This window comes from Ascaphus truei, chromosome 3, assembly GCF_040206685.1.
Source record: "Ascaphus truei isolate aAscTru1 chromosome 3, aAscTru1.hap1, whole genome shotgun sequence".
In the NCBI taxonomy this organism is placed as follows: domain Eukaryota; kingdom Metazoa; phylum Chordata; class Amphibia; order Anura; family Ascaphidae; genus Ascaphus; species Ascaphus truei.
Window position 1 is genome coordinate 352,817,873 of NC_134485.1, and position 24,482 is coordinate 352,842,354.

The window sequence follows — 24,482 nt, forward strand, 5'->3', positions numbered from 1 at the left end:
GAATATCCCTTTTATAGAACAACTATGTGCTAAGCATTAGTGTACATTATATAATAAAACACACTGAGCTGGCACCACCTCAGCCTTCGGTCAACTGTGTCATTCACTTTTATGAATGAATCAGTGTTGTGAAATCTGACATTGAAACGCGGTAATTCAGTACATCTGGGGCGAGAATAAACTAGACCATACTGGATTGTTAAGTGGAAGGCCTCTGATGCCAAAGTACCACTTAGATCTCAAAAACATGCTTTTATGTAGAAGGCATTTAGCTTAATAAAGCAGCTATAATTGTGAAAATCTAAGAAAATCTCTTTGTTTCCAGAGACGTAGATGGCAATGAATGGCTATCGTTCAACCCAATATATATGCCTCTTATGCTAGCGCAATTAACATCAATACTATGGAAGTGGCTAAAATATGGAAAAAAGTACTTTTTGGTTACAGTACCATCTGGTGGTCCTAAAGAGTGACATGGCACTTCTCAAACTTATCATCAGAAACTCATTAGTGTTACACAAAGTCTCCTTTCAATTGCTCTCTGCCTCTTTATACATTATATGCACAGTCTGCTCTGAAAGGCATTGACACACCTCCCAACAAAAAGGAGTTCAAGGATCCAACTGAGGGTTCTAGGTTTGGACCCCAGTATATAAAAAAAAAACCTGTGAATGAGTGAAAGTGTTAATTACAGACACACACACAAATATATACATATACACACACATTATATATATATATATATATATACACACACACGATTATAGAAGCACCTATTTGCATTTATACAAATACACACACAAATTGTATACTCTATGTCCTATACCAGTCTGGGCCTGGTTATTCCCCCATTGTTTACCAGAATATATTTTGACACATGTATACACATTGTATAGAGGTATATACACACAATAATACATTATAATTGAGGTTGGGGTGGGGAGGGGCGGGGAGAGGTAGCGTGTACAGAACATGCTTGTTAATGGACACACTATAACTTCCGAGTCAGCATCAGTCTATGACAAAACCTAATAATTGTCATTTCCCCAGAGGAGAGGCCTGACCCGTGTCACTGCACAAAGAGGAGCTTAACCCGCGTGATATCTGCACACACAGAGCCGTATAACCCGCGTGATATCTGCACACAGACACTATAACGCCCAGACTTCTAGCAGGGGGCGGGGCACATACAGACCATGTACAAAACATAGCTGTGTGGGTACAGACCCCGCGTGATATCTGCACACAGACACTATAACCCGTGTGATATCAGCACACAGACACTATAACGTCCGGACTTCTCCCAGCAGGAGGCAGGGCACATAGAAACATGTATACATAGCTGTGTGGGTACAGACCCCGTGTGATATCTGCACACAGACACAATAACGCCCGGACTTCTCCCAGCAGCAGGCGGGGCACATACAGAACATGTATACAAGGATGTGTGTGTACAGACCCCGTGTCAGACCGGTGCTGCTGGCTTCCTCCTCTGCTCCTTCCTGCTGTCTGCGCTCTGTGTACCTCTCGTGCCAGGAAGAGCCGGCGCTTCCGTGCTGGGCGGTCCCGCTCTGACGCGGCGGCGCTGCCATGGAAACAACTGAGTGACACCGGCCTAGGCCCAGACAATCCGGACTGGGGGGGGGGCGGGAGGAGACGTAGAAGGGCGCGGGTCTGAGTCAACCCAATAAACACACACCGAACTTATACACAGTATCTTTATTACAACAGCCATGGTGTTTGTGGTGCTTTGATGGACCCCTCTCTCCGCGTCGCCAGGGAGAGGGCGGGGACTGGGAAGGGTTGGACTTTCCGGGGATTTGGTGGCTGCTGCGCCACATTTGCCACACACAAGATGGCGGCCAGGAGTGGGAAGGACGTGGAACGTCACCGGACGTCACGAGGGCAGGTTGCACGCGCTCGGATCCACGTCGGTTTCCGGATTCAGGTGGTTGTTGGATGCAGTTTGGTGTTCAGGTTCATTTAGGTCAGTGATGGACACGATGCCTCTTCTACGAACCTGTGTAACATTTCATATGATCATTTCCAATGTTGCTGTTTCTTTTGTTTCTTAATTCAAATGAGATTAGTAGCCGTATTGGGCCGAAACTGCAAGGGGAAAAGACAAGTCTTTACAGTGTATATACAAGCTCTGCCCCGTCACAGGGCTCTACTACAACTAGGTGATGTGTTTGATGGTCCTGAAGAGCCATGTGAGGTTATGAGCCTGTAGGCCAAATGTGGTTCATGAGGATCCAGTAGACCTTGAGATGACCTGGTTTGGACATGCGGGGAGAAGAAGCACAGCTGCGATCTGTTCTCCTCTGTACATATTCTCCCAGTCCTGCATCACAGGGGGGACTGTCTGCGCTCAGCGGTCCCTACGCTCACTAGTGAACACCAAAACCGTGCAATCCACAGCCCTTTTCAAAGCTGTGTGTTTTTTTTATTTTTTTAATCTGCTTCGTTCAGGAGATATAAGGCCAGGTCCCCAGTGACTGCGGCACGCGCCCACCACACACCACAGCCCTCTATGGGGCAGGCCCCAGTGGGCGCGTGATGATGCGTCCGCTGGCAGGGAAGACGAATTTTGTCTTTCCGCGACGCGATCACGTCGTGTGCGGGCAGCCAATGGCAGGGCAGATTGTGTGGACCAATAAGAGTGCTGTGCTTTGTGCTGCGCTGATATCATGGCCGTGCTCCCCCCTAGACCGCACAATGCGGCTTTCACCTGTGCACGCGTCGCCAGGCAACGCTGGGGCCGTAGCCTTAGCGGTTGAAATATTTGGTGTGGTGTCGGGGAGGCTAAAATAAAGCACTCCCCACAGCCCAGTGGAGTCAAAATGTTGCCATGGTAACAGAAGCTAGAGATTAAGAAAAACATGTTTCTGAGCACTAGACAAACAACAAAGTGCAGAACATTCTCAGGGTGCAGGATGCTAACATGGGGTTAAACTCATTTAGGCTTCTGAGGGGATTGCTACTTTAAAACCAGTTGCAACAACTAGAAAAAGTGGTAGACCAATAACCCAGACTGGGCCAGTGGACCAGTAGAAGGTCCCCTACAGAACAGCACTCATCACTATTTGAGTAACAGTAAACGCTTAATAGCAATTATAGGCGCAATTAGAGCTTAAGAACGATCAGTTTGATATGATAGTATTAAAAGCACTTTTAATAAGTACAACATTAAAACGTTGGGAAGAAGGCTCAGTGAGTAACGACACTGACTGGGACTGAGTTTGAAGCAGGGGAGCCTGGTTCAATTCCTGGTGTCGGCTCCTTGTGACCTTGGGCAAGTCACTTTATCTCCCTGTGCCCCGGGCACCAAAAACATAGATTGTAAGCTCCACGGGGCAGGGACTTGTGCCTGCAAAATGTCTCTGTAAAGCGCTATGTAAAACTAGCAGCGCTATACAAGAACATGCTATTTTTTATTATTAAAAATCTCCCTAATGGGAACCCAGGCTTCAACCAATGGAAGCATAAGCTTCAGACAGGAGATTATATATACCGTGGGGAAAAAGGGGGGGAGGGATAAGGAAAGGTAAATGAACCTCTGCTCTGCTAGAAGGTAAGTAGTAAATAATGTGGATAAGGTGCTTGACTGAGAATTGTATTGACAATAAACCAAAAGAAAAAAAGAACTCGGTTAAATGTAGCACTCAATTATCGCTAGTGAAAGATGTCCGTATTAAAAATATCTTTATTGGAATTAACTAATTAGTAACATGATGTTTTCTGCTCTTGTCTTCCTAATCCATGTCCTTATTTGCATCTAATTCCGTGGTTTTCAACCTTTTTTTTGGTTAAGGAACTCAATTATATTATGAAATACTGCAGAACCCCAACCCTCTCTAATACTGCGTCTGAGATAAAATGCATTGAAAGGAACCCCAAACCTCTCTAATAGCGTGTCTCAGATCAGATGCATTTTAAGGATCCCCCAACCCTCTCTAATAGCGTGTCTGAGATCATATGCATTGTAAGGTACCCCAACCCTCTCTAGTAACGTGTCTCAGATCAGATGCATTGTAAGGAATCCCGACCCTCTCTAATAACGCGTCTGAGATCAGATGCGTTGTAAATTCTCCTGTATTTTGGTACAATTTTCAAATAACCTGAAAATTGCAGACAATCTTTTTGGAATCCCCGTTGAACCCCAGTTGAAAAACACTGGTCTAATTGTAACTCAGAGTATGATTGTCTTGTCATTTGAGGTTGAAAGACAACCAAGTCTGTTATACATGAGAACAGGTAGAAATACATTTTTCAATTAAGGATCGCTATTTGACAAGCTTTGCTATGTGTGTTTTAAAAAAAAAAAAATATTTAGCAATGGTTTTATGTAACAAAGTAATATCTTCAGAAATTTAAAAAAAAATGACACTGTAGACATGTGCTCGTTTTTTTTTGCTTTTTAACACAGGACAATGAGATGGACACAATGAGACGGACTGAGCCTCCCACAAATACCCAGAACTTGAACGTTTCATCAAGGACACAAGAGGCGCACACTGTACCTCTGCTAGCCAAGGACCTTTCTTTTGGTAAGTTGGGATTCTGTTATTGGTAGATTTAAAGCTCCTCTTTGTGTGCTGTCAAACTAGCAATCCGTATTGCTCCAACTGCACACATATTTTTTCTATTCATTTGAACTGTACAAATGCAACCATCTTCCACTGGAGAGACTCCCCAATGCAGAAACTATTGCTCTGCACAATTGGTCCATAAAATTTATCGGAAAAAATGTCCAATCAGCAAGGAAAGGTACAGTATTTAGAGTTGGATGTAGGTTACCTCTGCGAAACACAGAGCAATCCAGGTAAGGAATGCTTTACCTTCAAATATGCGTCACGCCTGATTTAATAAAATGAGCATTTTAATATGCTAGCTTGTATGAAGGGTAGTTAAAATATGCATGTGGTTTCATTTTTTATGATCATAAATGTATTAAGTAAATCTTGGTAAATAAATATGTTATGTAGTGCTGGTGTCGTACATCTCCTATCCTGTGGAGCTTGAGACAGCGAGAAACTGAATTGATCACAAGTGGCTTGGCCGGTTTAACCATCTCAAAATCAATGATAGTTAACACTAGATGCCTCTCAATGTTATTTAATGGTAAAGTAACGACATTACTAATTGCAATAATAGCACCAGCGTGAAAGAGATAACATAATGATGCACATATTGTAATAAGCTGTGTTCTCCACTGCTGCCGAGCGCGATGCGTGGTGGGGAAGCACGGGCTCTTGGCGTATTCTCTGGTATCATTGGGACACATTGCCATGGTCTCATGGGGCAGACCAGTGATGTGGTGTCTCTGACATTACCGGGCGGTTATGTCGGGGGCTAGTTCTCTTTCCTAGGACGTGGGTTTTCTGTCTCGGAAGAGTGGCACCCAGAAAAAATATATATTCTTAGCAAACCAAATAAGAGCGACTGGTAAGCTGGAGTAATGATTGGGAAACCCTGGTTTTAAATGCTGTGAAATATGCACTGCTGGTTTGTGGGGAAGATAAAATATACTATGAGGAAAGGGGTCGGCTAAAAGTGCAGGTGCCTGTTTAGCGGTGCCCACTGCCTACAAAAGCTCACAGAGAACATACAAAGATATATGTATTGTGCTTTGTAATAGGATGCAAGTCACTTGTGTCTTCAATCCGCACAAAACAGGATGGAAAACATGCATACAATGTTCACCTCATACTTAGTCCTGAAAAGGACCATCTTACTTCTCCCAGCTATGTAATGTTTCTTCTGTTTAATAAATGTAACCAATTCAACATTATCAGAGCCTTCCAATACTTTCAGCTTTATTCTACCATGCTGCTTTCTTACTAAACACAGCAAATGGAACTACAAGTGTGACACAGGACTTTACCTTCGTTTCTTCTGTGATAGAGAAATTTGCAATGACGGCATCCAAAGCAACATGGAAGACTTTTTCAAAAACTCTGTCATTGACTCTCTTAGATTGCCTAAAATACAATCAGTGAGCAGGGCTAGTTGGTATTGAACACCTTCACTTTCAAGAGAAGTAATAATTCCTCTGGACACAAAATGCTGATTGAGAAGATAACAGTTGAATGTATTTATCTAAACCAACAATCTCGCTTCAGAAAGTCACTTTAGCAATGATCAGATTGAGGCCCACTAATGTAAAATATTGTTTTTGTATTTCAGATGAAGCACACAAATTCTGGAAAGATCGACACGCAGATGGAAAACTTGACGCGATATTTGAGCAACTACAGAACAAGCTGCTGCTACTACAGCAAAAAATCAAAGATGGGTCAGCAACAAACCAAGGTTAGGGCAGAGCGCATTTACAGATGTAGCCACCTTAACTGTTCCCTTTTGTGAGTTATGCTCGGGGATGCTGCAGGAGCTGCAGCAATTTTACAATAAAATCCAAAGGAGACTGATATTCTGAGACCTGCGCGGTTATGTTAAAATACTGTCTGCGAGGTGGTCTGCACAAACAAACAGATTAAACCTGCATTATCTTCCCCCCTTCCCCAAAAAAGCTTTTATAAAGTTATTTTCTGATTTGTCAATCATAAGTATAAAGGGGCGATTAGTATTATTAGCAATATGGTTCAAGTGAGAGCTAATGGCAACTTCAGTGGATGCAAAACATATAGACCATTATTCTATAAAGTGCGATCGCGCCTGTCAGGTTCCTGTTTTTGAGTCGGCAGTGTAGGTTAATGCTGTAAAAGTGCACTGGTTTGGTGATGCCTCCCCTGAATATTAACATGCTGCAGAATGAAATCCATCCGTACGCGCACCCAACTATCAAAGACTTCTTAAATTGGAGAACAGAAACGCAAAGCAGTATTTGGGGCTTTCACTAGTAATTACAGCCTATGACTCCTTTACTTTATGGTTACGAGATCTCCAAAAGATATAGAGAAAAGACCCCACTTTACTGCACTCTAATACTTAGCAATAGTAATCTTACATATTTTCCAAAGGCTAGCAACAAATGATCCCTCTCAGATTGGGGTAAACGACGAAAAAATAACAAATTTTTATTAGATCAGAAAAATATCACACTAAATGGTTAAAATAGATACTAAAAATGTTAAAAATCCCCTTATGGGAGCGAGGGGTTAGTCAATATCTGTCAATTATACTACTTACAATTAGTAGTCAGAGACTCTAAATTCCCTCCTGTGTGCTCAAAGGTTAATGGTGTCCGTGTAGCTGGTTAGTGTATAACCATATTGCTGTGTGGGTTAATTTAACTCATATGAACACAGCACGCTTGCCTGCTTGCACCGAAACAACCATTGAGAGCAACTCCAGGGTTTGCAACTAATACATAAATACTGCACATATATAGTATCCAAGTTGATACTATGTATAGATATTTCTCTAGGGAAAAATGGTAAGTATGAAGCAAATATTGATGCCAAAAGCCTGTCCCATAGAGCAGCGGTGCGCAAACTGGGGGGTGCGCCACCCTGGGGGGGCGCAAGATTGTTTAGGGGGGGCGCAGGAAGCAGCGGCGATTTTGCCAGGAGCAGAGGGAAAAAAGCCGTCTGCAGCTGCAATTTTTCTTTTGGCCATTAGGTGGCGCTGTGCTCCGCTGTGCTACAGAACACAGCAGCATCTCGTTGCTTCCTGCATCAGCGTGTGACATGGGGAGAGGGGGTGAGTGAGACTGGCACATGGGGGTGAGTGAGACTGGCACATGGGGGAGTGAGACTGGCACATGGGGGAGTGAGACTGGGACATGGGGGAGTGAGACTGGGACATGGGGGAGTGAGACTGGGACATGGGGGTGAGTGAGACTGGCACATGGGGGAGTGAGACTGGCACATGGGGGAGTGAGACTGGCACATGGGGGAGTGAGACTGGGACATGGGGGAGTGAGACTGGCACATGGGGGAGTGAGACTGGGACATGGGGGAGTGAGACTGGGACATGGTGGAGTGAGACTGGCACATGGGGGAGTGAGACTGGGACATGGGGGAGTGAGACTGGGACATGGGGGAGTGAGACTGGGACATGGGGGAGTGAGACTGGGACATGGGGGAGTGAGACTGGGACATGGGGGGGAGTGAGACTGGGACATGGGGGGGAGTGAGACTGGGACATGGGGGGGAGTGAGACTGGGACATGGGGGGGAGTGAGACTGGGACATGGGGGGGAGTGAGACTGGGACATGGGGGGGAGTGAGACTGGGACATGGGGGGGAGTGAGACTGGGACATGGGGGAGTGAGACTGGGACATGGGGGAGTGAGACTGGCACATGGGGGAGTGAGACTGGGACATGGGGGGGAGTGAGACTGGGACATGGTGGGGAGTGAGACTGGGACATGGGGGGGAGTGAGACTGGCACATGGGGGGGAGTGAGACTGGCACATGGGGGGAGTGAGACTGGGACATGGGGGGGGAGTGAGACTGGGACATGGGGGGGTGAGACTGGGACATGGGGGGGAGTGAGACTGGGACATGGGGGGGAGTGAGACTGGGACATGGGGGGGAGTGAGACTGGGACATGGGGGGGAGTGAGACTGGGACATGGGGGGGAGTGAGACTGGGCCATGGGGGGGAGTGAGACTGGGACATGGGGGGAGTGAGACTGGGACATGGGGGGGAGTGAGACTGGGACATGGGGGGGAGTGAGACTGGGACATGGGGGGGAGTGAGACTGGCACATGGGGGGGAGTGAGACTGGGACATGGGGGAGTGAGACTGGGACATGGGGGGGAGTGAGACTGGGACATGGGGGGGAGTGAGACTGGGACATGGGGGGTGAGACTGGGACATGGGGGAGTGAGTGTGAGACTGAGGCATGGGGAGGGTGTGAGTGACATGAGGGGGGTGAGAGTGTGACATGGGGAGGGGGGGCACTGGCAGGAGGGAGAGAGACACACAATAGCTGGAGGGAGAGTGTGAGAGAGACACCGGGTGGAGGGAGAAACAATAGCTGGTTGGAGAGTGCAAGAGAGACACTGGGGGAAGGGAGAGGCAATGGCTGGAAGGAGAGTGAGAGACAATGGAGGGAGGGGGACACTAGGGAGAGGGAGAAAGAGAGAGAGAGACACACAGGGGGAGGGAAAGAGAGTGGGGGGAGACACTGAGGGGAGGGATAGAGAGGGACTGGAGGGGGAATGAGAAATACAGGGAGTTGGAGAGACTGGAAGAGGAGTGTGAGACTGGAAGAGGGGAGAGAGTGAGAGACAATGGGGGGAGGGAGAAAGAGACACACACTGGGGGGAGGGAAAGAGAGTGGGGGGGAGGGGGAGACACTGAGGGGAGGAATAGAGAGGGACTGGAGGGGGAGTGAGAAATACAGGGAGAGACTGGAAGAGGTTAGAGAGGTCCTGAGGTGTTCTAATGTGTGCAACATCCTGCAACATATCGATACACATTTAAGTCATCACTGAGGCTAGACCCTTATACCCAAGTTGATATTAATAGCATTTAAGAGACTATAGATATTGCTACAGTTGTAGTGAAAACATCATCTTATATGTCAACATTATGCTGCAATTGTTGTCCCTAACACATAAGGGGTATGCAGTCCATAAAGTATTCCCGTATACAGACAGGGCGTAACTTGTGTCCGACTTAAGTGGTTGCCCAATGTTAATACAAGGTATTACCACATATACCCACAAGCAAGGATTAAAAAGTCCCCCGACTACACGCTAGATTTAGCAATATCTATAGTCTCTTAAATGCTATTAATATCAACTTGGGTATAAGGGTCTAGCCTCAGTGATGACTTAAATGTGTATCGATATGTTGCAGGATGTTGCAAACTCAAAGAATAAGGGTTACGGAGAACCCAAAACACCGCAGGACAAACATATATATACAAGCCGTGCTTACTGTTGCACGCGGTTGCCTGTGTCCGTGTCGGCTGCCTCTGCCGTTTGTGCCTCTGCTCCACTGTGACGTCACTCCTGTGGGTCGGACACACATGCAGGATATTGACTGAACTGCAGCTTTAAGTCAGACACAAGTTACGCCCTGTCTGTATACGGGAATACTTTATGGACTGCATACCCCTTATGTGTTAGGGACAACAATTGCAGCATAATGTTGACATATAAGATGATGTTTTCACTACAACTGCAAAGTCTGCCGTGATGCAGATAAATTGCTAACTTGCATGGATGTCTGACCTGTTGATATAGATCTCTTTGTATCGATAGTAGATTCTACTCTGGTTCTCTATGGGACAGGCTTTTGGCATCAATATTTGCTTCATACTTACTATGTATAGATATTTCTGTAGGGAAAAATGGTATCAACTTGGATACTATATATGTGCAGTATTTATGTATTAGTTGCAAACCCTGGAGTTGCTCTCAATGGTTGTTTCGGCAAGCGTGCTGTGTTCATACGAGTTAAATTAACCCACACAGCCCATACACTAACCAGCTACATGGACACCATTAACCTTTGAGCACACAGGAGGGAATTTAGAGTCTCTGACTACTAATTGTAAGTAGTATAATTGACGGATATTGACTCTAACCCCTCGCTCCCATAAGGGGATTTTTAACATTTTTAGTATCTATTTTAACCATTTAGTGTGATATTTTTCTGATCTAATAAAAATTTGTTATTTTTTCGTCGTTTACCCCAATCTGAGAGGGATCATTTGTTGCTAGCCTTTGGAAAATATGTAAGACTACTATTGCTAAGTATTAGAGTGCAGTAAAGTGGGGTCTTTTCTCTATATCTTTTGGAGATCTCGTAACCATATATGCTTAACCTCTATGCACCTATGGTACTTATCTTTGGACTTTATCAATTGGGTGAGCGGTTAAATTTCTCCTTTTAGCGACTCCTTTACTTTACACAGCAATAACAAAGCTGTAAGAATAGACGTTCCTGTTGAGTATTGAGGCCTGCAGGGCAAATGCAGCATGCCATTTACATGTTATTCTTGTGGGAATTCTTGACAAGGTTGCAACCAAAGAGATTTTTGTTTGATATATATTTTTTTAAACTGGTACAACATATTTATAACACCATGTCGGAAGAACATTTAGTACCAATACCAGAAATGCTAAATAAAGTGGGAACAGGGGAGGCAGATGGCAGGTAAGACACCATGACTGCAGTTATACCTAGTTTTTATCATAGTTACACACCAATATTTGTCTTTAAGACTAACCAAACCCCAATCAGTCATATTTTGCTCACTATGTCTTTTTGAGGAGAGTGCCACCAATCGCCCATTTTCAGTCCGTCTCTTCAAAAGACGGTTCCTACAAGGTTTTTTTTTTACTTATGTGAAGACACCCATTTAGTTATGATAGGAGGGATTCCCTAATTCTACGAAACCTTTTCATAGTCTCAATCAGCATTACACGGGATATTTGTTCCTTGACCTTTTTGAAAGTAAGGCGAGTTGACCTGCCTTCAACATCTGGTAACCAACTACCTGGTGGCATTAAGGATATGCTCAATCCATTTTACCTCCCTTTTATTTATACCTTCTACTAGTTTGTTTAGAACTAAGGACCAGAGGTCACTTGTCACTTTAACCCCAGTTGAGTCAAAGAGCAAATTAAGTATTTTCTCCCACAGCGGTTGAATTTTAGGGCAATCAAGTCAGATATGAGATAAAGAAACTCTCCACATTCCGTCCAACATAGAGGGGACATATTTGGGTCAATGACATTTTGTTTACTAGATTTTAATGTCTATTTCCAATAAAGCGGTTTACATATTTTTGTATTTCTCTATTTTCATAGAATATATTAGAGCCATGGTTTTGGTGAATGCAGCCGATTTGAAGGATAGTGAAGCTGTCCACTGTGGTATGTGCATGGGTTTTCCATTTAAATTGTCAAATGTTTGCTTTTTTTTTTTCTTTCAAGTACAGAGTTTCAACATCTCTTCCATGTTAAATTTGGTGAGCCTACTTTTAGTAATCCCTTGGTGCAAACGGACAGTTTGTAGTGTATTTCTGGGGGAAAAGGGCTAGTGTTTTTAACCTTGGAAGCAATTAATAATTTTTAAAAAATTACTCCATGTGATGCCAGCAGTACCATATTATATATGGCCACACAGTATGTCCATTTGCTATTTTAAATGCAATTGAGAAATAGGAATGCCTGAGATTCCTGTATTCAGGACTGAAACTACTTCTATTTGAGAGCGAGAGATATTCCTTGAACTAAAGGAGAGTTGCAGCTAGTCAGACTAGATGGCTCAAGAACTAGAAATGGATAGAATTGACAAGCGCAAACTCTCACAAGAAGGAATTTTAGTGAATAAACGTACAGCAATTAGAAACTATAAAAATAAGCAGGTATGTAAACCCTCAGTTGCTGTCAGGTTACCAGACCCTCACTGGCATCACCAGAGTAGTGTGGACCTCGTGGAGGAATTTACCGGGCTGACGGTGGACAAACAGGTAAGTAGGTGCCCGCAGTCACTGCAGCATTAGAAGAATATCCATTCCGGTAGTGAAAGCACCCGGCTACCGATCTCCGGCATGCACGTAGTCATGGCGTCACGATAATGGAGAGAACATCTGTTCCGGTAGGGAAGGCACCCGGTCCATGGCACACACCCCACGCCTCACTCAGCTGCGCAGGTGTCACTGGAATCACCTCCGTTTGTGCGGCAGCTGTAGCAGAATTGCTCATGGGTGACGTCACTGCCCCGAGGTACACGGAGACAAAACAGTCTCAAATAGCAAAATATTTATTTTGAAAATGTTTTACCGGGAAATAATACATTGAGTTACCTCTCGTTTTTAAGTATGTCCTGGGCACAGTGTTATACTGACAAATACATGGTTATAAATACATAATTACAATGAGTTTAAAGTGTTATACAGTACATTATATAGAAGACATTGTATGCACAGTTAAAGATAATATATATTATAGGCGTATATAACAGTTACAGACAAGATTTAAATGTGAGACCGCTTTTAGTTTTGAAAGAACTTAGACTGGTGGCGGAAGTGAGTCTCCGGTAGACTGTTCCCGTTTTGGGGTGCACGGTAAGAGAAGGTGGAGCGGACGGATACTTTGTTGAACCTCGGGACCATGAAAAGTCTTTTGGAGTCAGATCTCAGATAAGTGCTGCATGTGGTAGGGGTGAAGAGCTTGTTCAGATAGGCGGGTAGCTTGTCCAGAAAGTATTTGAAGGCAAGAAAGGAAAGATGAACTTTGCGCCTAGGTTCAAGTGATGACCAATCTAGTTCTTTGAGCATTTCACAGTGATGTGTTGTAATTGCATTGGAGGACAAAGTGGCATTATTGAGTTGTAGAGGGTATCAAGTTTGCCAAGGTGAATTTGTGGTGCCGAACCATATACTATGTCTCCACAGTCTATAATTGGCATCTACTGTGCAATGCGCTTTCTGACCAGCAGACTTTGTTCCTATATAGTACACCTAGTTTGGCATAGGTTTTGGATGTCCGGGTATCAATGTGTAACCCAAATGTTAAATGGGAGTTAAACCATATGCCCAAATATTTGAAACTAGTAACGAGCTAGGATAGTATTAGAGTTGGTTCTGATCTGTAGCTCCTTCATTGGAAGCTTTAGAAATTCAGCCTTGGTCCCTGTAACTGGGACTTATCACTGTTGAGAAAAACGGTCTCTAAATTCAGCTGTGTGCTTGTTAATTGCCCAGGCAATCAACCAGACTCCACCTGGCTTATTAGGACTGTTAGAAAATGCCTGATCTAAGAAACAGTAAGGAGATTTCCTTAGCCCACAACTGGACAGACCAGAGAAAAAGATGTCTTGATGCACACAGGACTGTATGCTGACAGCAAGACAAGGGGACAAGACCTGTATACCTGGACACAGACATTTCCATAGCACACAAGGGTGCGGACCCAGGAGAGCAGAGATGCCTTACCCTACGTGTGTGTGTGTGTTTTGGATGGTAATTGGCTTAGCTACCCACCCAGATAGAGAGGGCTGGAGTAAAGGTGTAGATATTTTCCAGAGTAGAGTAGGCCTTTATTTTGTTTATTTTGAATGTTTTGCTGTGTTAAAGGAATAGGCGCAATAAAGCCTTATTTTAGTTTCACCTTAAAAATGGTCTCCATTGCATACCTCTCCACATATTTCCTACTGTCCGAAATACCATTGTTAGTCTCGTCAGTGTTTAGAAACAGTTTGTTTTGGGAAATCCAATTTTTGAGTCTCAAAGCCAGATTGAAGTGCGTGTCCAAGGTCTGGACTGTGTGTGCATATAAGATTGTCATCCGCATACATGTGTATTGAGGCTCCATTACAAGCTGTAGGAAGAACAAAAATGAACACTGAGAAGTGTAGGGGCCCCAGAACCGAGCCTTGCGGGACACCGCAGGTGATATCCAAGGGGTTGGAGTTAGAGCCTGAGATGGACACATTTTGGGATCTACCTGATGGGTAGGAATGAAACCAGTTTAAAGCATGCTTCCCTATTCCAGAGCACTGGAGTTTGTTTAGCAAGATAACATGATCAACAGTATCAAAAGCCTTTGCAAAATCTAGGAATATTGCACCAGTGAGTTGTTCCATTCCACACTGGATTTCATTGCAAAATTTTAACAGGGTAGTTACCGTGGAGTGTTTGGGGCGAAAGCCAGATTGGAATTGGCTAGGGAAATTTGTATTGGTATAGTAATCGCTTAATTGGGAGTGAACACCTTTTTCCATGACTTTGGATAGTATTGGGATAAGAAAGAGTGGCCTGTAGTTTGAGACAGTGTTTTTATCCCCACTTTTGAAAATTGGGACAACTCTGGCAGTTTTTTAGGTCTTAGGGATATGGCCTGAAGACAAGATAGAGTTGATTAGGGAAGCAAGCGGTTTGGCAATGGCTGGGGCACCAAGTTGTAGGAACTTAGATTGCAGTAAGTCAGGTCCACAGTGGCTGCATAGTTTTTTTAATTTGAATAGCGCTTGTGTAATCTCTTCGGATACTGGGACAAATTGAAAACTATGGGCAGTGTTTGGAGAGGGTGGGGCTATAGAGGTACTCCAGGAATGAGGTTCATGTATGTAGTTCGGGTTGCGTTTCACTAATTAGCACACCCCACAAAGTATTCATTGAATGCATTTGCAATGTCAGTGGGATTTGCCAGGGTCATATCCTCCTTAATGATATTAAATGGTTGTTGGTGGCTAGAAGGCTGGAATATATTGTTGCTAACCTTACAGAAGATTCAGGGAAAGGGCTGATCACAGCCAGGGATAGGGCTGGAGGCAGGTATCCAATAAAAAAAAGTTTATTAATTAAACAGCATGACAGCAGACAGATGCAGGGTCCTCTGACGCGTTTCTCGCCCGACAGGCGCTTTATCGGGCGAGAAACACGTCAGAGGACCCTGCATCTGTCTGCTTTCATGCTGTTTAATTAATACTTTTTTTTTATTGGATACCTGCCTCCAGCCCTATCCCTGGCTGTGATCAGCCCTTTCTCCGAATCTTTGCTACACTTACCTGGACTGAAGCACGCCTCATCGGGATCCAGCTGATTCAGTCATCGTGAGTTTATTTATTTATTTTCACGGAACTTCCTCCGGTTGCCAGTGTGCTTCTTACATCCCTCCAGCCGTCCAGAGGCATGTGCTTTCACATAGGGTGAGTGTTGGTCTTCCTTCACTTACCCTTGTCAGCACAGTCAGACCCCTCCATTGGTCTTACCTTATGGGCTATAATAGGAGTGAGATTGCCTTCATTCACACACTTTATTGTGCACCTGGATAGATTTGTGCTTTATGCTATATGGATCCCGGATTTGCCTTATATATTGCTATACCACACAGTGACGTTTTTGTAGCACCAGTCCAGGGGATTGTTCTCTTTTCCCCTAACCTTACAGAAGTTAGCTGGATTTGATCATTCTGATGAAGATTGTCAGAGTAATGGTGTGTTTTTGCGTGCCTTGTTTGCCTTGTGCACATATTCCGCAGGCACCTGTATTTAAGATCCTTAGTAGTGCCAGTTACTTTGTAGCTTTTCCACAAGGCATCCCTAAGATGGTAGAGCGCTATAAGGTCGGTTGTAACCCACTGAAGGTGGGCCCCCGTACTCTTATTCTGCGTAGTGGAGCATGGGTATCAGAGTTTTAAGAACTCAGATTTTAAATAGTAGAGTGCAGAATCGGGGTTGGGAACTAAAAGTCGATTCTGTACCAAGGGCAGCTGGTAAGATCAGCCAGAAACTGTTGTGGGTTAAAGTTCCTAAGTGTTCTAGTGAGGAGAACTATTGGACTTGATTGGGGTGATCTGATTTTCATTGCACAGTACACTATTGCATGGTCACTGAAAATATCAGGTAGGATTCCAGAGGATTGGATTCTGCTGGGACTAGAGGAGAGATTTCAGTCTAGCAAGGATATGAGAAAAGTCATAAGGAAGGCAAAAATGGAAAATAGGAGCAAACATAGCACACAATCTAATCCAACGCGTTTCGTAGCAAGTACTACTTCATCAGGGAATGATTGTAAAGTGAGAATGGGTGCTATTTAAATCACTCTATAGTTAGGGATTGGTCAAGATAACAGGTGTTAGAGTTTTTCTACCTTAATTCACAAGCACTTTATTGGTTTACACAGACTGTCCAATAAGAATGGCAGAATGTAACAGTGCTCGTCTCAAGCCAAGAAACGGACCCGCATTGTTGAGGTAGGAAGGTGAAAGAACCGACCTGAGCCTGGGACAGAGTCCTGATAGAGTAGTGCGTGGTAAGCCGAAGGTCAGGGCTTGAAGAAGAGTTGCGATGTAGGTGTGAATGCAGAGGTCGAGGCAGGCAGAAGGGATGGGTAGTCGAGATACTTACAATGCTCGGGGTGGGCTGAAGACAAGGATAGTCGAGGTACGTGAGCAGGATCTGATAACGTGAAAAACAATAAGCATGAACAAAGCAGGAAACTGCAACTTTGCTCAGCAACTTCCTGCTCACCGTGCTGTCCTTATTTAAAGGAAGTTGCCAGGAGCAAAAATGGAAGATCTAGCCATAGAGGGCGATCAAGAGCAAATTCCCGAACCGGAGAGGATTTTGCCAAACCTCATACACATACAGAGTGGAAATTACAGGAGAGGTGAATTAATACAATGCTACCTCTCAAAAATTGAACATATAACACAGATTTATATAATATTATAAAATCAAAATAAAGAACAATATTAATAGAAAACTAGATAAAACATATATTTAAAAAAATGCCAAAAATATGAATTCCCGATACTTAGGAGGGACAGAAGAGGGAATAGAATAATAAAAAAAAATAGTACAGTACCATAAAATACTCAATACGCGATATCAAAAATGTCTAAATTGACTAAATAGACCATTGAATCCAATAAGGCAGGGGTGCGCAATCTTTTCCCCCTGCGCCCCCTGCCTGCTCTCCACTGCTCTCGCCCCCCCACACACCTGCTCGGCTCCAGCGTCAAATGATGCAGCAGGGTCCTGTGACGTCCCGTTGTCTTGACAACGCAACATCACTGACCCTGCGGTGTAATTTGATGCTGGGTTACCATGACGACGTCTCACTGGAAGCTAAGGTCCGTTAGTTACAGAGACCTTTCGTGGTCCCCCGGCATTTAATTTAAATGCCTTGAGAGCGCGGGACCTCTGTATCTGCCGCGCACCCCTGCAAAGTGTCAGAATAGGGAACGGGAGGATACATAATATCGCCACAACTACATTGATGGAAAATGAAGAGAGGGAGGTGCACCATCAAATTGAATATTTGGATATTGTGTCATAGATTGCCTTGCTAGTTGGACAAAGCAATTGAAAATGATTGTACATGGCCACTATCAATAGAGCGAGAAAATCAAGATCCTCGTGTAACCCCAAAGGTACAATTGTATTTAATTGAAAGATCCAATAGCTCTCCTGTTTAGAAAGTGCCTTGACTCGATCACCTCCCTTCTATCTATTGGAAAGACTTGAATACCTTTTTATATTGAAGAAAGGAGGGGTCCTGGCCATGACATGCCTTGAAATGTCTAGACACCATGGTTATCAAAGCCAATGCGAATATTACGTACATGTCCCAAAATGTACCTGCTTGTTTTCATGTTTTCTAATTGCTATATGTTTGTTTATACTTTTTTTATTCACTAATATTCATTCTTATGAGAGTTTGCGCGTGTCCTTTGTATCCATTTCCAACTAAGGGATACTAAGCAGTGATAAATAAAATAAAAAAGTGCTATGTATAACATACAGTACACATCACGTTGATTTAAAAAAAAAAAATGCTTGCATACATGGCTACCTTACAGGCTTTGTATGTCTTAACACAAAGGAAGGTATTTGCAGTCAGTTTGATAAGAGATCTTGTATGCACCATTCCATACACAGGCTGAAACACTATTAATATTCTAAATGAGAGGTGGGCGGATAGCATACCCACTTGCCTGAGTTGCCATGTTTGATTTATCCACAAGGGGCAAAAAGCATGCAAGAGCCCCGCAGCCTGCCTGGAGTGTGCAATGGGATTCGTCACCTACTGTAGTTTGGAGACTGGTGCAGTACTCTATTCATGACCGAGAGGATTGTACAAGCTGGAATTGTTAGTGTCTTAAATACTTTAGGTCATCTGGCAAGTTGAACCCATTCTTTTTGAATAAACTGATGGTAACCACCTAAAGTCCTCCACATATAAACACATCTGACAATGTACTCTTTGATATAAGTTACTATTACTGCTGTGAAGCGCTATGTACATTAATGGCGCTATACAAATAAATACATACATAAGTTCTGAAGTTGTATTTATGTCAATCATATTGATTGACTTTCCACTTAGCAAAAGTTAAAAACAATTATCTTATAACTATCGGCACAATATAGTGTCATCTCTAATGCACCATTGTATGCTGGACTATTTTCTGTAATCCTATGGTGACAGGAGACGTTTGCTACGTATTTCTGTTCTTACAAAAGCGGTTGCTAGCTGGAGGTTGTGGGAAAGATACTACATATATAATAATAATATAATACACTGGGAGTTATCTAATTCAGAATTGTTTTTACTTTTAATATTTAATGTTTCAGGCCAAAAAATAAATTGGTGGCAGTGTGTTAAGCCCAAACAGCATGAACCCCCAAATCCATCAAATAATTAACAAACCGTAGCACTTCAAACGTGTCGATCAAATCTGAGGGAGCGAGCAACGTAAAGATGGTAACACATTGCCATATTTATTCAGTGATAAGCATCACATTACGAATTTGAAGTGTGACTATAGTTTGAAAGATGTATAATGCATTTGTGCTTATAAATATGTTCAATATTTGTACAGGTAAGAACATTACAGATGAGTTGCAAAAAACGACAGGTTGTTTGCCAACCGGAAGAGAGGAGGCCTGTCTTGACATTAACACACTATGGTATGTATATAATTATCATTCCCTATTTTCTCAGACATTATCTGAGCCTCAGTGGTTTCCTTGTGTCTACTGTAGTACATGTGCACATTGCTACATGTCCTAATGCTTATTGAAGACATTCAGCTACTGTGCTCCCCACAGACTTAATTCCTGCTTCAAAAATGCTGCTCTAGTTAGTTGTGCCACTGGATAATAAGCACAGCTTAGTAGATTTACCAACTATATTGCTTCCAACTTCAACTCTTGTGACATTTAGGATCATATTTACTAAGCACTGCTGTGTCATAAGATCCTTTTATTGTGTTGTGAGACACCTTACAGCGCATTCACGTGAAGAGGCCTTAAGCATCTTACTGCTTGGTAAACACTGTATATCCCGGGTAATGTTTTATTTAGAACGCTGCCTTCAGTGCTCTGTTAATAGCAGCATCGAAAATCCAAGCACAGTATTAAAGTTATATAATGCAGTGTAGTATCTCAGACTGTTATTAAAAAGCTTTTAACCATTTCAGTGTGTGTCTTAAGGCTTTCAGCAGCACTGATTTAAGGTAACGTGTTACTGTACTAATCGGAATAGGCCTAATTTTTATAATGTCTAATGCTTTCATTGTCATTAGGGCCTTTTGCTTCTTAATGTGCTTTAATTCAACAAAATGTAGCCCCCTGCTGGGAAAATGTACAAGGGCAAAAAGATTTGCTGTTAAAGCAGCACCGCAAGCATCAACAGAGCTGTTGTGTACAGCCAATAATTACAGTACGAGTACATGGTGAAGTGTTTTCCACTCATAATACTGCAATAGCAACTGTCATTTCAAATATTCCCTCATGCATCCGGAGGTCTCCAAGTTCTTAACGTGTTATGGGACAAAGTATTCATTATTTAAAATATATGTAGAGTAGTGTTTCTCTTGTTGTACACATTGTATTTATGGAGATAGTTGCGCTTTCCTATTTATTATTTATTTATTTATAAAATATTTTACCAGGAAGTAATACATTGAGAGTTACCTCTCGTTTTCAAGTATGTCCTGGGCCCAGAGTTAAGACAAATAATACATGTTTACAAATACAGTTACATAATGAGCAGGATATACATTATATACAAGACATTGCATGTACAGTTAATAATAATTTATATTATGGGCGTATGAAACAGTTACAGATCCAGAATAAAATGAGTGACAGCCTTAGATTTGAAAGAACTTAAACTGGTGGTGGATGTAAGAGTCTCTGGTAGGTTGTTCCAGTTTTGGGGTGCACGGTAAGAGAAGGAGGAGCGGCCGGATACTTTGCTGAACCGTGGGACCATGAACAGTCTTTTGGAATCTGATCTCAGATGATAGGTGCTGCATGTGGTAGGGGTGAGGAGCTTGTTCAGGTAGCTGGGTAGCTTGCCCATAAAGAATTTGAAGGCAAGACAGGAAAGGTGAACTTTGCGCCTAGACTTGAGTGATGACCAATCTAGTTCTTTGAGCATTTCGCAGTGATGTGTGTTATAGTTGCATTGGAGAACAAAACGACAAATTGAATTGTAGAGGGTGTCAAGTTTGCTAAGGTGGGTTTGAGGTGCTGAGCCATATACTATGTCTCCATAGTCAATAATTTGTTCTTTTATTATTATTATTATTATTATTTCTTGTTACAGCGAGACAGAAGCTGCTCGTATTTCAGAACTTGAACTGTGTAACATAACTTCATCTCTTCCTGCCAGAGAGCAGGTCCCTTTTGAGAAGCACATCTGCAGGCCATTATGCCTTTCTGAATGGTGTCCAAGCCGTTCCTTGCGAGAGAACCCATTGAAGCTCCCAGTTGTGTGTCACTTTCAGAGGAGGCATGCAAAGACAAATTGCCTCTCAAAGGCGCTGGACGTCATTTACAAAGCTCCATGCAGAAAGAGTCTGCGAAACTTTGAAGAGGTGCGTTCCTACCTTTTTCAAACGGAGTGCGCCTCTTTATCTGTGGACAACTTTTCTTTCAATACTTACCTCCAGCTGGATAGGAGTACTTCTAACAGCCAAGCTATTGTTCAGGACTCTGATATCAGCAAGGATGTAGAGTCTGTGCCAGTGTCATTCTGCAATGAAATTGATAGCACCCGGCCATCCAGTTTTAAATACAGGAAGTCTTCCTGGCCACGTGGATACTCCATCAACAATTTCAGTGACATGTTCATTGAATCGTGCAGCTGTACCGATGGCTGCTTAGATATGTAAGTAGTGCTTGATCACCTACGTGTCATGGCAAAGACACACACTTTTGCAGAGGTAATATAAATAATTTACTTCCTCCATTCATTGCAGTGCTATGTAGGCATCTCCATCATGTAATGTTTCATGTCCCTTACAGGACCATCTAAACATATTTGCACAATTCTTTTAGCCTCATCTTTTGCTTGTCTTGTTTGTTTTGTTTGCTGTGATCATATTCTTGCTTGTAAAGTGGGTTAAATATACATACTGTAGTGTGGATGCAAGAAAGCAGCGCACACAATACAACTTTTGCTGTTTCTACTGTATTGGTCACTATTTTTATTTTTTTGTCACGGTCGGTTATTCAACTACACATGGGTGGGTTTTCCCTCCGCCTTCCCCCCTCCCCCTGCCAAACAATATTGTGTTATTGTAGATTCTTTAAAATAAGAAAATAAATTGAGTAGCACCTGCTAAAGGCCAAGTCCATAGTGCAGGTGCGCATAGCGTCACGCCTGCTGCAGAGACGATCCGTGGCCTTTGGCATTACTAGGCTGCGTGCGACAGGGAGGCGTGGCCGCAACGTTACGAGGCCGCTTCGCCCTCATTGGCTTAACCGCCCACGTGACGCGGCTGTTGCTCGGCCGCCGCACCAAAACACAAAAAAATGTCTAATGGAAATGCTGCCGCGTCTCATCGTGCGTGCGCTCACTCGCACTATGGACGACCTCATAGAGGAGCCGTGTCTTGTTCGCGCCGTCGCGATCACTACGGACGAAGCCAAAGAAGTATTGTGTGCGGCTTCTTTGCATATATACTATATGTTGAAGGCGCGAGCATTGGACGCCGGCACCAAAAGTAGGTTAAATGGTGTGCAGTGAGGGATCTGTTGTTGGTGGTTAAGGCTACGGCCCCAGTCACTGCGTGAGTGTATCAGTGAGCCTGGCAGCGCGGGTAACCGTTTAAGCCACGATCTGCTATCCTAGGGTCGCGATGAGAAGCGCGTGCAGGGGGAGCAAAGACGAGATTTTTGGCGGGGGCGCCGCCATGACGTCACTCGGCTGGTTCGCCATCAATGGCTGAACAGCCGCCGTGATGTGGCCGCCGCATCAAAAGACAAAAATCTTGCCTTTTGGCAAAGGCGGTCGCACATCGCGGTTGTTCACACGCCGAATGGGGCCTGCCCCGTAGAGGGCTGTACTTTGTGTGCGTCGCGTGCGCAGCCGCAGCCAGCGGGGACAAAGCCTTAGAATTTTGCAATAAAATTCCAAAGCTGCCGAGTTGAGATACTGAGCAGTTTTTGTTTAGAGAGCGGCAGCCAAAAGCCTGGGCAAAAAATATTTTTGTGTCGATGTTTCTAGACAAAAACAATAGAATGATTTTCAGAATGATGGGATTGTACAAAAACGTCATCAACTAAGGGGTTAAATCAATATAGTCAGATGTGGCTGTTTGGGCCATTTTCAGCAGGTACAGTACAACACAAACGGCTGCTTCAGACTATATTCAGTAACCCTCTGTGAGGCTGTGCAATTGCTTATTCTGGCTTCTGCTGTGTGAAAACCATTCCACTTAAGGGCCTATTTTAGAAGTTTGCTGGGTTGCAATGCAGGAAGTCACATACTCTCTGCCAGTGTTTGTCAACGCTTTTTTTTTTTTTTTTTTTTTTCATTGCAGCGATTAACATTAATAACAAACACCTTACCGCTTTAATACACAATGTTTAATCTTTTTAGATCGACTTGTGCCTGTCTGCAGCTGTCAGCCAGAGCCTACAATGAAAATACAACTTTGACGGCAGGCAAAATTACACCTGGATATACGTATAAAAGACTCCAAAGACCTGTGCCTAGTGGGTGAGTAATAGGAGTGCAAGTTATTTTTGTTAAATGACATTTTTGTGTGTGTACTGTACGAAAGTGTGTGTGTATATATAACATTTTTTTTTATATATATATATATATATATACATATATATATATATCGATCTCTTTAGTTGATAACTGGAGTGCCTTGACCCTTTCTACTACAGTTATAAGAAACAATAATAAATAAATCCTCTTTACTGTAAACAGCAAAATGGGGGTTATGTATTGGTCTCACGGCTCAAACTTGCGCCAAACATAATATCACATTTAATAAAGCAAACTAATGAAATTGCTGTCAGCTGTTTATTTTTTCTCTCTTAGAACCATTTTTTTCTCCTCCCCCCCCCACATATCCCCACTTTTGCTTTTAAAGGCAAAATCTCATTAAAAAAAAGGTTTTCTTAACTCCTTTTTGTTTCCATATTACAAAAGTATTGAATACAAGGGATAAATAAAATGAAACTAGAGGTGGGGGAAAGAGAGAGAGGCATTACATTTTGTTACTGCACCGACACACTTTATTCGAGCAAATACCCGGTATGTACCTGGCAGATACCTGGAATGCGCCACTCCTCACCTCTAACAAGCCCCGTTGCATTTGCCTTCCCAGCCTGGGTTCATGCCTGGCTGATGGGCGGCTGATCTGTTAAATGATAATGATTAGAATTTAATAGGCTGCAATGCTTCGCGTGTCTACCAGATGGCATAAATTCATGAATTGTAATGCAGTATATATATATATACTGTGCAGTATTGCAGCCAGCGGGAATAAAAGGCTTCAATCCCTGCTTGGAAAATAACTCAATGCACTCGGGCAGAAAACAGTCACAAACCTCAATACACCCGGGTATACCCGAATTCGTGGGACTAGCCAAGCTCGAATAAAGTGTGTCGCCAGTGTAAGTGTAGAAACTCAGAAAGCAGGTAAATTTGCAGCCACAATTACGGTTCTGTCTCGATCGGATCTTTTGATTGACAAGCCTTTTTAAAAGGTCAGTGCTTGGGACAATATTGTTGCGCACACCAGAGTCCTCACACAGGGCCGGCCTTACCTTTTTAGCGGCATGCTGGCAG

The 24,482-nt window shown here is 43.3% G+C and overlaps 2 protein-coding genes across 3 annotated transcripts in view; one reads left to right on the top strand and one right to left on the bottom strand.

Annotated features, from left to right (window-relative positions):
* The window catches only part of CAB39L (calcium binding protein 39 like), an 85,930-nt gene extending 84,322 nt beyond the window's left edge, over window positions 1–1,608 (bottom strand). Inside the window, exon 1 of one of the 2 annotated variants that reach the window (XM_075591940.1) lies at window positions 1,460–1,608. The gene's annotated coding sequence lies outside the window, so the exon portion shown is untranslated. The remainder of the gene's footprint in view (window positions 1–1,459) is intronic. The other variant, XM_075591942.1, reaches the window with a different exon arrangement.
* A 221-nt stretch (window positions 1,609–1,829) lies between these two features.
* SETDB2 (SET domain bifurcated histone lysine methyltransferase 2) overlaps window positions 1,830–24,482 on the top strand; it is a 169,604-nt gene continuing 146,951 nt past the window's right edge. Inside the window, exons 1-7 of the mRNA XM_075593180.1 lie at window positions 1,830–1,987; window positions 4,430–4,550; window positions 6,190–6,315; window positions 11,737–11,802; window positions 19,264–19,351; window positions 20,997–21,560; window positions 23,277–23,396. Coding sequence (XP_075449295.1) covers window positions 4,439–4,550; window positions 6,190–6,315; window positions 11,737–11,802; window positions 19,264–19,351; window positions 20,997–21,560; window positions 23,277–23,396 — 1,076 coding nt within the window. The 5' untranslated portion in view covers window positions 1,830–1,987; window positions 4,430–4,438. The remainder of the gene's footprint in view (window positions 1,988–4,429; window positions 4,551–6,189; window positions 6,316–11,736; window positions 11,803–19,263; window positions 19,352–20,996; window positions 21,561–23,276; window positions 23,397–24,482) is intronic.